At 43.5% G+C, this 17,658-nt stretch overlaps 1 protein-coding gene across 1 annotated transcript; it reads right to left on the bottom strand.

The window, feature by feature from the left end:
- Nucleotides 1-2,493: 2,493 nt before the first annotated feature.
- Nucleotides 2,494-4,187, bottom strand: LOC136517265 (S-type anion channel SLAH2-like). The gene has a single exon (XM_066510803.1). It carries the CDS (start codon nt 4,111-4,113, stop codon nt 2,494-2,496), a length of 1,620 nt encoding a protein of 539 aa, XP_066366900.1. The 5' UTR covers nt 4,114-4,187.
- Nucleotides 4,188-17,658: the final 13,471 nt, after the last annotated feature.

Genomic DNA, 17,658 nt, shown 5'->3' with positions numbered 1-17,658 from the left:
ATGATATTGCAAAACGACTTTTATGTAGGCTACGGAACATACTTGTTGCAATTTGGGTGTCGCTGTAACTTGTGGATACAAGGAGACTGTCAACTTTGGCACGAAGAGCATTAGAGGTGCCTTGAATATTTTGGTCAAAAATGAATGGAAGAAAAAAAATATTTTTGTTCGACTGGAAAGGCTAGAAACAATTCCTTTTTCTAAAAATAAATTCGATTTCCCATCGGTATACAATGCTCCATGTAGTAAAACTCAAAAAAAAGTCACCTTTCTGTTAAGGATTCTGATAGAAACAAGTCACCAACTGCTGCTGTAGAAATATGTACGGAAGGCAGCGGATCAGACCATGTAGCACTTTGCGTGGATTGGATTAAGTTAAATGCTGTTTCAACGCCGTGTGTTTTTGAATACTATGTTTCTATAAAATTCATATAAAATTCTTGCACGGTAAATAGTGATGGCCAAAATTTCACCGAAACCGATTTAACCAAAAAATTCGGTTAACCAAAATTTTCATGATCTATTTGGTGAAAACTTTGATGCTATTTTGGCTAACCGAAAATTATTCGATTTTGAGCCGTTTAATTGAAATTCTTTCATACTATTATATTAAACACTATTTAAATGTATTTCTATGAGACTTTATTTATCAGAAGTATTATTTGTTGCTTTTCCTTTTATTTTATTGCATGACTCATTTTTTGTTATGTTTCCAACCAATTATGTTGTTGCATTAACTCCTGTAGATGCCGACTTTGATCGGTTATTGTGTACAGTTTTTTTTTTTTACGAACAGGAGGGGCTTGCGCCCCTACTGAACTTACGCACAGTACTTATTAGTCTTTTGACAAAGAGAGATATCCATTAACATTTCTTGCAAACTAAAACCAAAACCGTTTTCACCAAACTGATTTCACCCAATTAACTGAACGCTAGCCTCGTGGCAAGAGGGAGAGTGAGGCGGGTCGCCGGTGCCATGTACTGATAGTCGGCGTGTTCGGACGGTGTTATGCACAGTAAATTTTGGATGATCAGGTGAGGGAGAATAAACTGAAACAAGCCAAGAAATGACCAGCCGAACGCCCATAGTAATGACCAGCCGAACGCCCATAGTACTATCAGCCTGTTCGTTTGGTCGTAAATAATCGTAAATTTTCAGTCAGAACAGTATTATTCTCTCACACCAAACTAGCCAACAGTAATAATCTACAATGGTATACGACCGTTTTAGCTCGACGAACAGGGTGTGTGTCAGATTTGCACTGCAGCACGAGAGACCGGGGGATGACTTGAGTAAAGGTGTCCGAGCTGTGCTGTGCCTGTGCACCGGCCGGACGCGCGGCTGGTGGCGTTCATCAATGCCTGTCGGCTCGACCAGCGGTTCCGTTCGCTTGCTATTCATGGATGGATCCACCATATGCAGAAGCAATCATGCCACTAATCATCCTGTCAATCAAAGTGACTGATTTCTGAATGATTCCGGTGAAGATTACTGGCAAGATTAAGGTTAGGAATCAGTATTGGACACTGTAGCACTTTCGTTTGTATTTAATAGTTATTGTCCAATCATGGTCTAACTAGGCTCAAAAGATTCGTCTCGTAATTTACAATCAAACTATGCAATTAGTTATTTTTTATCTATATTTAATACTCTATACATATGTCTAAAGATTTGATGTGATGAAGAGAGAGTGAAAAAACTTGCAATCTAAACAAGGCCTCGGGTGGTCTTCTTTTTATCTCCTCCCCAAATGATTTTCTTTTTCTCAGTGCAGAAGGTACAACAGACTGGTTGTTTTTATTAGGAGTGGGCGTACTTCATAAAAGCATAAGCATGGCACAATTTCAGTTGGGATTTTGATTATTTTTCTATGGACGCATGTACTATTTTTTGATTTCTAGATTGTTCAACAAATAATCGATAGACCAAAGACATGGACAAATTTATAGCAGTTAGACCAGTTTCAGGGGTTTCATGAATCATGATCATAAAATAAGCTAACGTGACAAGGTATTAACGAAGGGAGATAAGATAAAAGTATCATGGGATGAAACTTGTCTGTTTCAGCAAACTTATCTTTACTGTTTTCAGCACAGGAGAGTCTCGGAAACATAGACATGAAACCTCGCTGGGAGTGACCTTAAGCCACTGTTTTACCCAAGAATTGATGAATAGTGTTTGGTCTATTGCGAGCTCCTAGACTTTACTAAAGCCAATAATATTCCAAACAACTGCGCTAATATGACAAGAAGAGACAAGTAGTGATCTTTAATATATCTTATAAGATCATATTTGTATGGGAGAAATTCAGTTCTCCAATATAGGAGTACTAGTTAGGGAATGAGAACAACTTTAGTTGGGCCTAATCTAATTGGGCTGGATTATTACAGCTGGGCTAGTTCGTGGTCCACCAGCAAAAAGGCCCAAATAACTGTACAGGCAACCGATACGAATATGATCCACATCCACCTACGGGCAGCCAGCAGGGCAGGCTACGGGTCTGCTCTGGCGCGGCCGTACACCATCGGGGTGGGCGGCTCGCTGACGCTGCTCGTCTCCGACGCGGACCCGCCGCCGCTGTGCCTGGAGACGACCAGCTCCTTGAGGTCGGCGCTGGAGGTGCGGATGCGCTTGAGGATCTTGCCGAACTTGGCCTTGGGCCGCCGCCGGATGGCGATGGACACGTCGTTGGGGAACAGGTCCCGGCGCACGAACGCGCGGTACACGGTGGTGGCCAGCACGCCGGCGACGGTGACGGACGCGACCGCCGACAGCCCGACCGCAAGCGCCTGGGTGAGCGCGCTGGTCATCGCGGACGCGTACACCGCTGTGGCCATGGCGGCGCTGGTCACCGGGAACGTGTACGCCCACCACGCCAGCGAGAAGCGGACGCCCCGGAAGAAGAAGCTGACGCGCGCCACCAGCGACGCGTAGAGGAAGAGCGCGACGTAGTAGGCGACCCTGGCGCCGAGGCCGAACTCGCCGCTGATCCTGGCCCACGCCACCGACGCCACGCTGGGCGTGGCCACGAAGAGGAAGAACACCGGGTGGAGGTCCCGCGGCAGCGGCACGTTGGTGGGGAGCCGCTGGTACAGCGTCACGAACAGGACCACGTAGTGCACCGTCCCGACGGCAAAGAAGAAGAGCGCCGGCTCCCGGAGGCCCATCCGTGCGCCGAGCAGCGCGCCGACGAAGTTGCCCACGACGGCCAGGTGGGTGGTCGGGCTCGCCACGCGGGACAGCCGCCACTCGCCGCCGGACATCCACTGCCCGTACATCTTGAGGTCGAGGAACAGGATGGGCGCCATCAGCTGGTACCACACCGCGTGGTGGAACGACGTCACGGGCTCCGGCAGGCCTTTCGCGAGGAAGAGGCAGGCGATCCACGGGGCGAAGAAGAAGTTGACGCGGATCGGGTGGTGGAACTCGCGCCGGACCGCCTCGAAGTAGAAGACAACCTTGAGGAAGTAGATGAAGGAGACGAGCGCCATGAGCGCGGCGGAGACCCACCAGAGCACGTCGTTCACGCCGGGGCTCACGCGGAGGAACGCCGTGGAAGGTTCTAGCTCCAGCGTCTTATACAGCATCGCCTGGCTGCTCACGCCCATGCACATCCCGAACGCGCTGATCGGGAACCGCAGCAGGAACGGCCACGTCTCGTCCTCGGGCAGCACGGGGACCTCCGTCGCCCGGAGCGTCTCGAGCTCGGGCCCTTCCAGGGCCGCGAAGTACCGGTCAGCGGTGGGGACCTTGCCGCTGTCGTCGTCGGTCTCCGCCTCGGAGTCCCTGCTGGCCTCGTCGTCGCCGGCGGCGGCCGGGTCCGGGTGCGGGTGCTGCGACCCCCCGCGGATGCTGGACAGCTGCCGCTCCAGGCGTCCGCCTAAGGTCTTGAACTGGTCGAACCGCCGGTCCCGCTCCCCCGTGCTGTCGCTGCGCGCCAGCGTGCCCTGATTCTGCTGCTGCCGCGGCGGCTCCTCGCTCCTGACCGTCAGCGTCGGCTGCGGGTGTGTGGTCTTCGGCTCGCCGGCGTCGGGGCGGTGGTGGTGCACGTCGATCTTCGCCTCGTTTGATGGCGCCACGCTGATCGAAATGGAGTACGCCGGCTCTGCCATTTGGGTGAATGAAGCTGACGCTAGAGAGAAGCTGGAAGCTTGTGCTGCTTGCCGGCCGTGAACGAAGGCTTGGATCAGAAGAGCTCCTCACTCCTTCAATGTAGCACGACGATGCAGACACCGTCCATGGAGAACGGAGGCCATGACAAGGTGGATATATATATGTGTGTGTGTGTGTGTTCCGGCAGGTGATTTTTCCCGGAGTCGAGCTGGTAAAGCCAGGGACGCAGTAGAAAAGAGTTGACAGAAGAACAGATGAGAAAAAGAACCTGCAGTCAAAAGTTGAGGGCACGCAGCGCAGCCATCTCAGATCAAAACAGTACTGTAACAAATATGTATATAATATGGCGATTCAGCGCGCGCAGCCCGACGAAAGCAATTAGGACACTACGAGTCTACGACAGGCTTAAGTTTCTTACGAATTTTCATCATCAGGTTCTGGTCCCCCGGCCGTTTGGTCTAGGCTTAGCAATTTTATTGGATGGATCGGAGATAACGACCCGCTCAAGGAGTATAATCTATTATGCTCCATGAACACTGGAATGTTATATACACTACGAACGTGATTGGTTTTGCTGAGTTAGACCGGGCCTGGACCGTGGGATGATGTTCTAGTCATATGTTGCTGTTATTTAAAACGAGGGAATGGTCTTGAGCAGTGATGGCTTAATCCAATGTTGCTTGAGAATAGGTTGCTTACCTTCTAGCTGGTTACATGTGGCATGGATCTGCTGGAGACAAGGGTTATTTTGTGAAGGCTGTTGCTTGCTGTGTTGAGGAGGTGCAGTTTTTTTTTAAGAATTACACAGTACAACATCGACGTCCACAAGACGTACGCACACTCACCCTTATAAACACATGTACGCTAACACTACCCATATGAGCACCTCCGAAGGACTGAGCCGGCGGATCTTTAGATTCACGATGTCACCACAGGGGCCTCGCTGTCGACGAGGACGTCTCTTACCACTGAAAGCATAGCGCTGATAAATCCTGAAACAAATCCAGGAAAATACAAGCACCCGTACAAAGTCGATGACTTAAACCCGGGTGGACAGTTTTTACCATAAGGAACCCAACCAACTGATCTATGATCGGTTTCACGAGAAGGTGTAGCTTCAGATAACAGTGCTACAAAACTAATACTCTCTCCGTTCTAAATTATAAAACATTTTTACTTTTTAGATACATAGCTTTAGTTATATATCTTGACATAATATATATCTAAGTGCATAATAAAAGATATGAATCTAGATAAGCCAAAATGTCTTAGAATTTAGAACAGAGGAAGCACGAGATACAGAGTCAAGCTGTGAAAGTGGTGCCGCCTTGCTTGGATTATCCTATTTTGGAACCACGTAGGATGTGTTTGGTTGGTGGATGAGGCTCGCATCGTATACCCTGGCTGAGGGGATGCACGTTGAGTGGAAATGTATTTTAGAAAAGAAGGTGTATGGTGGGGTTGCATGAGCGGATTAAAAAAAAAAGGAGATGTTGTTTAGTTGCATGTATGAGCGGATGCAATCTGTCTAACCAGTGAGAGACTGACACGTGGGCCCATACCCTCATCCAGTATCCACTCAGCCTGGGCCGGCAGTGAAGCTCGATTTGAGCGTATCCCGCCAGTCTATATCCACTCATGCAATTGCATCCGCTCATGCAGACGTGCCTGCAACCAAACAACCTTCTCATTTAGATTTATACGGCTCCGCTCATACATGATGAGTGGAGCAAACCAACCACCGATTGAGTATCAGCATTGAAGTACATGTAACGATAATGTTTTGATAAACAGTACTAGTGTTTGATACTCAGCACTACTTGTGACGTCACCTTTCTTTCTTTGTTTCCTTTTTTTTTTTGCGAGACACTTGTGATGTGTCACAAGAACCGCCCATATGTTTCTGTTCGCTGAACACAAGATCGGGAGGTTTGTATTGTCTGCAGAGTGGACTGATGGGTCCATTACTTCATTGCTTCAAATTGGGCCCAAACCAACCATACCTGCAAATTGGGCCTAAAACAAAATCGGGAGTAAAAGTAATATTAGTTTTGGAGCCCCTTATCTGCAGACCAGAGAGGGGCGAGGCGCTGGGCGCAAACCGTCGCTGCCGATCAGTCGGACGGCAGCGCGGTGCCAACCCCACTCCACGACACCAACAAATTGACGCAGCGGCCCACAAGACCACGGCCCATGCGGCGCAGCCCAAGTGCCTGACGAGCGTCCGCCGCGGAGCGTTACGGTTCCAGTTAATTTTTCTATTTCTTTTCTATATTAATTAAGTACACGGTTCTTCTAGGTACGTGTTTTTTTTCTATTTCTTTTTTCCTCTTTTTTTTTCTTTCCTTTCTACTATTTATTTTCCCTTTTTCTTTTCTTTTTTATTCTTTGTTGTGTTCTATTATTATTGCCATCTTTTTTTTTCATTTTTCTTTCTTTTCATCTTTTATTCCTTTTTAATTTTTCTTTTCTTTTCTTCTATTTCTTTTTTCCTTTCCTTTCTTTTTTCATTTTTGTTGTATTTTATTATTCTTTTTGTTTCCTTTTTATATTTTCCTTTTTTCTTCTATGTTCTTTTTCTTTTTTTTCTTTCCTTTCATTCTTTTATTTTTCTTTTCTTTTTTTTTCTTTTTCGTGGACTTTTGTCATTCTTTTCATTTTCTTTATTCTTTTACTATTTTTATTTTACTCTATTAATTTTTATTTCCTTTTTATTTTTCTTTTTCTTTTTTTGTTTCCTTTCCTTACTTCTATTTAGTTTTTTTATTTTTTATTTTCTTTTGTTAACATGTATACATATTAATTTTTTTTATAGAATTAATAATTATATTTATTTTATTTTCTATTTTCATATTTTATTTTTCCTTACTTCTATTTATAATTTTATGTTTTACTTTTTTATTTACAGATACACGTGGTGTTCAAGTAGTATATATGTATTGTTCTATGATGTATTTTTTTATGTCCACGTGTAGAAATGTAATATTCTACGATATATTTTGTGATGCTTAGTAAGCATACATTGATTTTTTAGGATATATTTTGTGATGTTCGGTAGCTTTTTTATTTGACTCTAATTAATTACTTCACTAACTTTATTATTTTATTTTATATTTCATGATGTTTTGTGATAGTCGTATAGTGTTAATGTGATGTTCTACGATGAATTTGTAATGTTCGGTAGTATACATTAATGTTCCATGATATATTTTATGATGTTTGGTAGCTTTTTTCTTCTTTTTATTTGACTCTAATTAATTACTCGCTAATTTTATTATTTTATTTTACATTTCATGATATTTATGATGTTTATGTAGTATATATTTGATGTTCTATTCTATAGTTGGTGATGTTCGTGTAGTGTTAACGTGATGTTCGTGTAGTGTTAATATTGTGGCAGAACCGTTCAAAATAACATGCTTTCAGAGACGCTCGTCTTTCACTAGACACTAAGCACCTCGAAAGTTACACCGAACAGTTTCATCGAGCACACCCCATGGGAGAACTCAAATCGATTCACGTTTTACCTCCAAAATCTAATAATGAGTATGAGCTTATAATATTTAGTCAATTTCATACAACAAGAGTTCTTGATAATTATTTATTACAATACCAGGTTTTAGAGTGCGATAATTAAACAACGGAATAAAAATAAACATCTAGCGGAAATGATACAAGGATCCATCTGTGCCCACTAGAAGAATCCTCCACACAAGAGTTACTCCTCAAGCTGCACCTGTAACAGGGTAAAATAAACCCTTAATACATAATATACTTGCAAGACTTACCTTACTAATGGGAATAGGTTCCCGACTCCAAGGGGTATGATAGGCACTATGAGTTTGCTGTTTTCTTTTTGTTTACGAAAAGCATTACTAGAAGTACGTCCTTAAGATCAAGTTTAATTAGCAGTCATGATTACTGCATTAGCTAACCATTCTATGTAAACACCTGGACTACCTTCAAACAAGGGTTGAGCAATTATAACTATTTTACCATCTTTCATATTCCAGTTCTTACTATGGTGCTAGATCATAGCCAAGTCGTACCGTCTCACAAAAATGACGATTCATAAATCAATGTATCCCAGCTGGATATCTTAAAATACACGCCCATTTGTACCCCAGGCATAAACAAGACCAACCTATTTCACTTCTATCACGGGGTCTAGATCCCCTCCAAACTTAGACTCCAAGCACCCACACTTGAGACTCAGTCTCAATATGGTGCTTAGACCTTCACCTTTCCCCCCTCCAATCAGTCGGTTCAGAAAGAGCTAGAACCCACGACAAGAGCATAACTAATCTTCCTGCTCACATATGCAAGTATATGCTTAGGATAATAAGTCTGTGATCTGACTACCATCTACAACAACGGACGGTCTTTAATCGACACGGACAGAGAAAATAGTATAACCAAGCTAAGCCCCGTAGCCACGGGGCACAACTTGTTACACCCACCAAAACTCATACCATATCCCTGTCCAGTCTCCATTTTTCTTTCATCATTTTATCATGAGAGTAATTATAATAATCACCTATTATGAGCAACGACAGGTTACTCACGCTACCAATAACCTAAGCATAGTAGCTACTCGAACCTGTACTAGTAGGACTCATATAATAGTTATATCTATGCAGGTGGTTTTCATAAGATTCTTGTAACGTAAATGCACATAACATATATATACAGTGATTATAAAAAACAAGGGGTTATGCATCGGGGCTTATCTTAGACAGGCACGGTGTCAGCCGAGTTAGTCGGTGGTGGCTTTGGGACCTCCTCCTACATAAGAATCTCCTCCTCGTACTCCTCAATGATCTCCTTGAATCTGCAATCGTCTGTGATCACTATCTCCACCAACTCATTCTTTATATGCATACGATGATGATGCAATACTTAGCATTTAAGCAACAATAACTCTTAAAATAAGAATACGCATACTAAGCTACTAAGCTACCTCTAATGACAAAGGTACTAATCTAACTATCATCTTTACCAAGCAAAGTATTGGGTTCAACTAACAAACACCTAGCTTTACAAATTAAGGATATATCTTTATTTCTACTAATGATTTAATATATATTGAAATAAAGAGCATTTAACTATCCTGATGCTTGGTCTATTCTAAGGCTACAAAAATTACAGTGAGCACATAATAATACAATGAAGCTATCATAAAAATTTTAGGGCTAAAGCTATCACCAATTTACCACAAAAATTTCTATAATATTTAACCTAATAATATTGAGCACTCTCAAATAATTTAATAGCCCATAGTATCAACATGTATATGTATACATTAATTACATCAACAGATAGATCATAATTTTAGGAACCTAATAAAATTAGTTTCATAATTTTTGGACACATACATGATTTTATATTAATTACCAAATATCAGCTCAGAAATTAAATTAGAAAACTATTTACTAATCCCCTGGAAAAAGAAAGCGGATTCTCCACGTGGCCTAGAACATGCGGCTCGCGCTGCGCAGCACGCGTGGGTCGGCCCGCTGAAGCGGCCCTCATGCGAGATGGCCCGCGGCGGGGAATCTCGCGTGCGCTGGCGCTTTTACAAAATAGACCCTACACTTCTCTCGAATTACAACTAAGTCCTAACGCTATTTCCCCTTCTCACAAGACTTCTCACTTAACCCCCTAACCTTTCCCTAATTCACCTACGTGCACCCCTAGCAACTCGGCGCATGGCAGGCGGTGGTACGGCGCGGCTACGCCGGCCACCTAGGTTCGCGCTGGCCCGTCGGTCGGGCCGACCTTCAACTACGGTCCAACCACCTACACCAAGCAGCAACACAGGATGGCGAGACACGTTAGAGCGAGCTGTAGTGATGCGCAGCCATCCACGGCGGTGACACATCCGCTCCGGTGAGCTAGGGCTGCTACTGTAACACCCTCGGTGTTACACCATGAATCACTTGCTAAAACATGTAATGAGCATCATGTTTATGTGTTAATGCATATAATAAAGTGTGTAGATCAATTTTCGTAACTCAAAACGATTAACTAAAATACGTAACGAAAGTTGATTCGATAGTCATGTTATATCACTTAAGGTTTAAAACTAATTTTTATTAAGAAAAACTGCTATAGAACATAGATGTGTCACCTTAATAACGTTGGAAGTACAAACTTTGTAGATGGCAGTAAAATACTTGTGATCGAAAAATGATATTACTAGCTAATATTTCCACTAGCTTAGAAATTGTAAATGAAAATTAAATTCAGCTAAAAACTTAGGATTTTTAAGTCTGTCAACAGTTAGGCACTGCTATGTTTAGCAATTTATTGTGAGAGATTGGGTTAAGGAGTGGTATAGTATTATAGCTCGATTTGGTAGTCTCATATGCCATCTTGAATGTAGTAAAGACGATTTAGGTTTAGAAGCAACCATTTGGTCGTGTTGAGCGCTTTGAAATTCATGCGCATCACTGTCTCGGGTTGGTTAGCATCAGGTGCACGGTCACCGCGTGGCCTCCTTGTGCCACTCATGTGGTCGTGCGGTTGGTCTGCACCATTGCACTGGGTGGGTCGGGCCGCCCGGGCCTGGCCGAGGCCGACCGCAGCGAGCCGTTGGCCCCGTGCCCTGCTGCCCTACCTCATGCTACCGCCACTACTGCCTCACGTCACAATGATGCCGTTGCTGTCATGTCACTCCCGTACTCGTGTCTACTTGCTGCATCATGCTGCCCCTCCCTAGCCCGGTTGGGTGCCGTCTGCACGTGGCCGTGCACACTACCGTCGCCTTGTCATTTAAGGCGCTGTGGCCACGCGGGCCATGCCGGTTGGGCGCACGCGGTTGTCAGCTAGCACCAGCGCATGGGCCTCCCAATCTCGTTGACCGCTTCCCACCAAGGTAGGGACAAGTCGAGCCCACTATCGCGCTCCATTTTTCTCTTCTCTCTCTGCTTTCTACCGCCGCCATGTCGCATCACGGTGAGCCAAAGAGCGGACAACTCTCATCAATTCCTCATGCTCACGTCTCTGCTCTCACATCCCCTCTCTAGCCAACCCCACCCTACTTTGATTGTGGCTCAGCCGAGCTCTAATTTTTGGAGCTTTGCCCGCCACTATGCCATTATGAACCATCGCCGTCCGCGTCGTGGCCAACCTCCACTCCTTCACCTCGTGCAAATTCCTTTGCACCACTAGCTCGCCTTGGCTCCCTCTCCGCCGTGTGCACACCAGTGGGAGTGCTACCACCTCCCCGTTGTCGCTGACGTGGCCGTGTCCGCTGTGGCTTATCACCGTGCTCATCGCATGCACGTGGCCAGCACTGCTCAGGTAGTCTCCAGCCAAACCACCACTTCAGCCAGGTTCATGGTGTGCCCATGGTGCTTATTCCCTATCTCTACATTCTGTTAGTGTTGTGGCTCAACAGAACGCGGTTGCCGCTGTTGCAGGTCGCCCGCCGCCGGGGAGAGCCCACTCTGCTTCACCTCCTTTCGTGCAACCACCGCCCATCATCGCGCGTCGGCCCATAGGTGAGCATCGGTCCCCTAGATAGGTCTACAAGGGTCCCTGGTGGCTAGTGTACTGCCTAGTGCCACCGCTCGCCACGCCGGCGAGCGTAGGGTGTCCTAGGGGCCTCTCTAGTGCGAAGGTGAAAAGATCCGAGGGTTTTATTGTAAAGTCGTTGTCTATAGGAATAGTAACATAGACTATGGGTTGTTTTGTTCATAGTCTAGGGGCATTTTCGCTAATATGTCAACGAGCGGGGATGGTCGAGGGCCATATCGTTGTAAAGGAGGGAGGTTCCGAGGGTGTTCTTGCAAAGTTGTTGTCTATAGGAATAGTATGAACAACGCCGTGTGAATACTAAGTAGTGCAGGGGCGTCTCTACAAAAGTGCCATTGCGCGCGGGCTCCCCACCGTGGACCGCCTTCGCGCATGGGCCGTGTTGGGCCGAAATCAGTTTAGTTTTATCGTGGAAAATAGAAATAGCTTTTCATTTTAATTCTGAGCTGAACTTTGATAATTAATATAAAATAATGTAGATATCCAAAAATTATTAAACTAATTTTGTTAGGTTCCTAAAATTGTGCTCTATCTGTTAGTGTATTTAGTTCATATATGTGCTTGTTGATACCATGAGCTATTAAATCATTTGAGAGTGCTTAATATTATTAGGTTAAATATTGTAGGATTTTTTGTGGCAAAATAATGATAGCTTTAGCTTTGAAAATTTTATAGTAGCTTCATGGCATTATTATGTGCTCATTGTAATTTTTGTAGCTTTAGAATAGACTTAACATAAGGATAGTTAAATGCTCTTTGTTTCAAATATACATTAAATCATTAGTAAAAATAAAGATATATCATTTATTTGTAAAGCTAGGTGTTTGGTAGTTGAACCCAACACTTTACTTGATGAAGATGATAGTTAGCTTAGTATCTTAATCATTAGAGCTAGGTTAGTAGTTTACCATGTGTATTCTTATTTTAGGAGCTGCTGTTGCTAAAATACTAAGTGTTGTATCATCATTGCATGCATGTAGAGAACGAGTTAGTAGAGATCGTGACCATCGGAGATCATGAGTTTGAGGAGGTGATCGAGGAGTACGAGGAGGAGATCCTCATGCAGGAGGAGGTCTCGGAGCCACCACTGACTGATTGAGCTGACACCGCGCCTGCCCAAGGCAAGCCCTAATGCATAACCCTTATTTTGAATGATCATTTGATATATATGTGTGATGTGCATTTACATTACTGGATTTATATTGAAACTATATGCATAGATATACCTACATATGAGTCCTACTAGCATAGGTCGAGTAGCTACTATGCTTAGGCTATCGGTAGCGTGAGTAACCTGTCGTTACTGACAATAGGTGATTATTATTATTATCAATGTCATGATAAAATAGTGAAAAGGAAATGGAGACCGGGCAGGGATATGATATGGGTATTGGTGGGTGTAATAGGTTGTGTCCCACGGCCAATGGGGCATAGCTTGGTTACACTATTTTCCTTGTTCGTGTTAGTTAAGTACCGACCGTTGTATTGGATTCTAGTTAGGTCATAGATTTATTATCTTGAGCATATACTTGCTTATGGGAGCGGAAAGACTCGTTGCTCTCTTATTGTAGGTTCTGGCTCTTTCCGAACTGACTAATTGGAGGCGGGGATGGTGGAGGTCTAAGCACCACACTAAGTTCGAGACTCAGGTATGGGGGCTAAGAGTCCAAGTTTGGATGGAGACCTGGACCCCTTGATAGGAGAGTGGTGGGTTGGTCCTGCTTGTGCCTAGGGTACAAGCGGGGCGTGTGTTTCGGGGTTCCTAGTTGGGATACATTGATTCGCGAATCACCGTGTAATACGATACAACTTGTCTATGATCTAGCACCTTAGTAAGAACTGGAAGATGAAAGATGATGAATTGGATTTGATTGCTCAACTCTTGCTTGAAAGTAGAACATGTGCTTACATAGAATGGTTAGATTATGAACTAATCATGACTGCTAATAAGAAACATACATAAGGATTCACTGCTAGTAATGCTTTTGCAAAAAGGAAACCCAACAAACCATAAAGTCTATCATATCCTTTGGAGTCGAGAAATTATTTGCACTAGTCGAGTAAGTCTTATGAGTACATTGTGTACTCAGGGTTTATTTACCCCTGTTGTAGGTGCAGCTTGAGGAGTAGCTGTTGTGTGGAGGATTCTTCTGGTGGGCACAGATGGATCCTTGTATCTTATTATTAGATGTTTATTATAATTCTGCTGTTTAATTTTCACACTCTGAATTTGGTATTATAATAATGTATTTCTAAAAACTCTTATTGTATAAAATAGACTAAGTATTATAAACTCATTCTTATTATTGGATCCTAGAGGAAAAATATGGATTGTTCGAGTTCTCTCTTGGGGTGTGCTCGACGGAACCGTCTGGTATAGCTTGCTTTCGGGGTGCTTAGTGTCTAGTAAAAGATGAGTACCTCCGAAGGTGTGTTATTTCAGACGATACTGCCACAACTATGGACCTAACTGACTCATACATGAGCATCAGGAGGCTACCATGGACTAGGACAAAGTGACGGTTGGGGTGGAAGATGGCAGAGGAGGGGTGGCCACGTGCGACCGAGCCGTGCAGCGGCACACCACGGTGGCACGGTCCCATCAGTGGTGACGGGGAGGTAGTAGCGGTTCCACTGATTTATGCAAGGTGAAGAAGGAGGCGAGGCGAAGCTAGTGGTGTAGGTGAATTGGATCGGAGCGGATGGTAGGAGGGCTGCCCACGTCCGCGACCAGACATGGCCTTATCAGCATGGCAGTGGGAAAAGCACCAAATTGGAGCTTGGTAGTGCATGCTTCATGGCTAGGTGGGGTTGGGTAGCTGGAGAACTTGATGGTGAAGCCACAGACATGCTGAATTGAATGGAGGTGATCACTCAATGTCTAACGTGCTGGCGCGGCTCTGACGGCAGCAGTAGATAGAGAGATAGACGGGGGCGACAGGTGGGCTCAGCTCAGACTCGCCTTGGTGGGACATGGCCGATGTGATCGGGGAGGCATGTGCACAGATGCTACGGACAAGCGCGCGCGTCCACGATCGGCATGGCCCGTGCGGCCGTAGTGCCATAAATGGCATGACGACGGCAAGCTCGACCACGTACGTGCGGCATCTAACCGGGCCAGCTGTGGGGTAAGGGTACCATGGATAGGCACGGACGAGATGGAGATGCGACGATAGTGGCTGCGTCACGGCACGAGACGGGTCGGTAGTGCTGTAGGGCAGGCGATAGCATCGCTCAGCCGTGCGAGCAGTAGCAGCGTAGCACGGTGCCACAGTGACATCAACCTCGCGCGACAGCGCACGTGCGCATGCGGGGCGAGCTAGTGAGGCGACATCGCGCTGGGACGTGGTGACCGCGCCACCCAGCCAACTAACCCAAGAATGTGCCGTGCACGAAATTTAAAGCACCTATAACAACTAAAGGGTTGCTCTTGAGCCTAAACCATCTTCACCATGCTCAAGAGAGCATATCATGCTATCCACTCGAGCTAAAACACGACACCACCTCCTAACTCAATTTCACAAAATAAATCGCCAAATATTGTATTGTCTTGTTGTTTATAAACTTGAAAATATTCTAAGTCTTTCAGCTGAACTTGATTCCAAGTTGCATTTCTAGGTTATTAGAAATGTTAGCTAGAAATGTTATTTTTCCACAGCAATGATTTCATTGTCATCTACAAAGTTCATATTCTAAACTTTATTTAAGTGCCATATAGATGTTCTATAGTATTTTTGTTCAATAAAAATTGGTTTAAAACCCTACTTGATAATTATTTGAGTTATGGAATAGCTTCTTGTTTAGCATTTTTATTGATCATTTTAGGTTGCAATACTTCATCTATTCATTCCATCATATGTATTATCACGTAAACATGATGCTCATGACATGGTTTAGTAATTTGCTTAGGGCGTAACACCGAGGGTGTTACATTTATGATGTTCGGCAATATACATTAATGTTCCATGATATATTTTATGGTGTTCGGTAGCTTTTTTCTTTTTTTTTATTTGACTCTAGTTAATTACTCACTAATGTTATTATTTTATTTTATATTCCATGATATTTGCGATGTTCACGTAGTATACATTTGATGTTTTAATCTATACTTGGTGACGTTCGTGTAGTGTTAATGTAATATTCTACAATGGATTTATGATATCCCATATTATATATATAAATAATTTTTTTTCTAAATATACCCAAGTTTTGTCTTCTTCTTTTTCCTTTTTTGTTTTTAGTATTATAGATATAACATTTTTCATTTCTTATGAGATGGTCGATGACATATTTTGGTCTACAATATTATTTTATAAGGTGAAATATGTTTTCTCGGACGTAAATGCGTTTAAAAAGATAAATGTTTTACATTCGATGACAAACGTTCATAAGGTGTAGTGGTAGGCCATCTCACACTATTTTTGGTTGTTTTATTTTCTTTATTTTCCTTCTTCTGATCTCAGGCGTGGGAAGCGGAGCAGAAGGCACGGCGTCCCGAGAAGGGCGGCGCGAGCGGAAGCTGAAGCGTGGTGAAGGAAAGCCGCGAGCAGGACCGCTGGCCCAGTAACCAAACTGAAATCGGCCCACTTCTAGGCTGTGCTCGCGACGCAGAAAAAAAATAAAGGGGGTCGGCGGGAGGCTGCGCGCCACCCAGGTCGGTGGCTAGGGGCACCCGGCGCTGGGTGTCATAGGCATCAACCCAAACAAATTCCAGTTCACCCCGTTTTTATGGAACCAAACATGTTTTAAGGCCTGTTTCGATGAGTTAGAGCCGGACAGTTACTAGTTAGACTAAAAATTAGTTTAGCTAGCTAGTTGACTAACAACTAGATGAAGACTTAGCTAAAAAATTAGTCTATCTATTAGCTAAGGTTAGCTAGCCCCTGTTTGGATGGACATGTTAGAGCTAATTTTTAGTTAGCTAGCAATTAGCTTTTATATCTAAATATGGCTTTAGTGTATTTGGATACGTAGAAACATGTATGTACAAATCATACCGGTATATATAGAACATATATATAGCAGAACTACATGAAATGCCCAAACAGGCTCCATTCCATTTCCATCAATCCATACATCTGCATGCATGAGCTGACAATTTTAACAAAAAAAAGGATATATAACAGAGCTATGTGAAATACCTATATATGATCTATAGGTCATTGACGCCGTTATGTTGACCATGTTTCATTACAAATTCCCTTGAATAAATGAGTGTTTTATGCAACGTTATTTATCTTTTTCTCATACAATATTCGTTATATATGTGTGGCGATGATGGCATAATATTTCATTCCTTGTTCACTTTGGTCACTACATTCCCCACATAACTTGAAAGTAGGGAAAGGGAACCTAAAGTACTTTCTCTGTCATGAAACACAAGATATTGAAAGTTCAAAATTTGTTCCAAATTATAAAGTACTCTGGACTGCTCAACCCCATACGTTCGTTCCTGCCTTTTAGATCTCATCCATGCATGCCTTTTTAAAAACCATCTTGATCAAAATGACACCTATATTTGGTAGTCGGAATCAATGGCATGCATGCATACCTTTTAAAAGTATGAATACTAGAAAATTAAGCAACTTGACAACCGAACTATTTAGTGACAAGTACATTAGTCAAAGTCAAACTCTTTATTTTTTGTCATAAAATTGCTTAGATACCTTGTATTTCAGGACATAGGGAGTAATGTTTATTCGAAAGCGTGTGGAGCGGTGCAAAACATGAACTCTTTGGGTTAGTTTTTGTTATATCATAATAGATGATGGCAATTTAAAAGCAAGCATCGGATTATTTTTTATAATGATAGAGATAGATAATTTAAAGGGGTGCTTTAGGTTAACTATTAGCAATAACATAGGATTATTTAAAAGCAAGCATAGGATTATTTTTTCATGATGGAATAGCTGTTACTTTTAGGGATAGGCTAGATGAGATGGCTATTGTTGTTAACGATGATTAAGGTGAACCAAAATGATAGTAAGGATGTTTCTTCTCATGAA

Source organism: Miscanthus floridulus, chromosome 17 (assembly GCF_019320115.1).
Source record: "Miscanthus floridulus cultivar M001 chromosome 17, ASM1932011v1, whole genome shotgun sequence".
In the NCBI taxonomy this organism is placed as follows: domain Eukaryota; kingdom Viridiplantae; phylum Streptophyta; class Magnoliopsida; order Poales; family Poaceae; genus Miscanthus; species Miscanthus floridulus.
The sequence above is the reverse complement of the archived record's forward strand: the minus strand, read 5'-3'. Positions and strand labels throughout refer to the sequence as shown.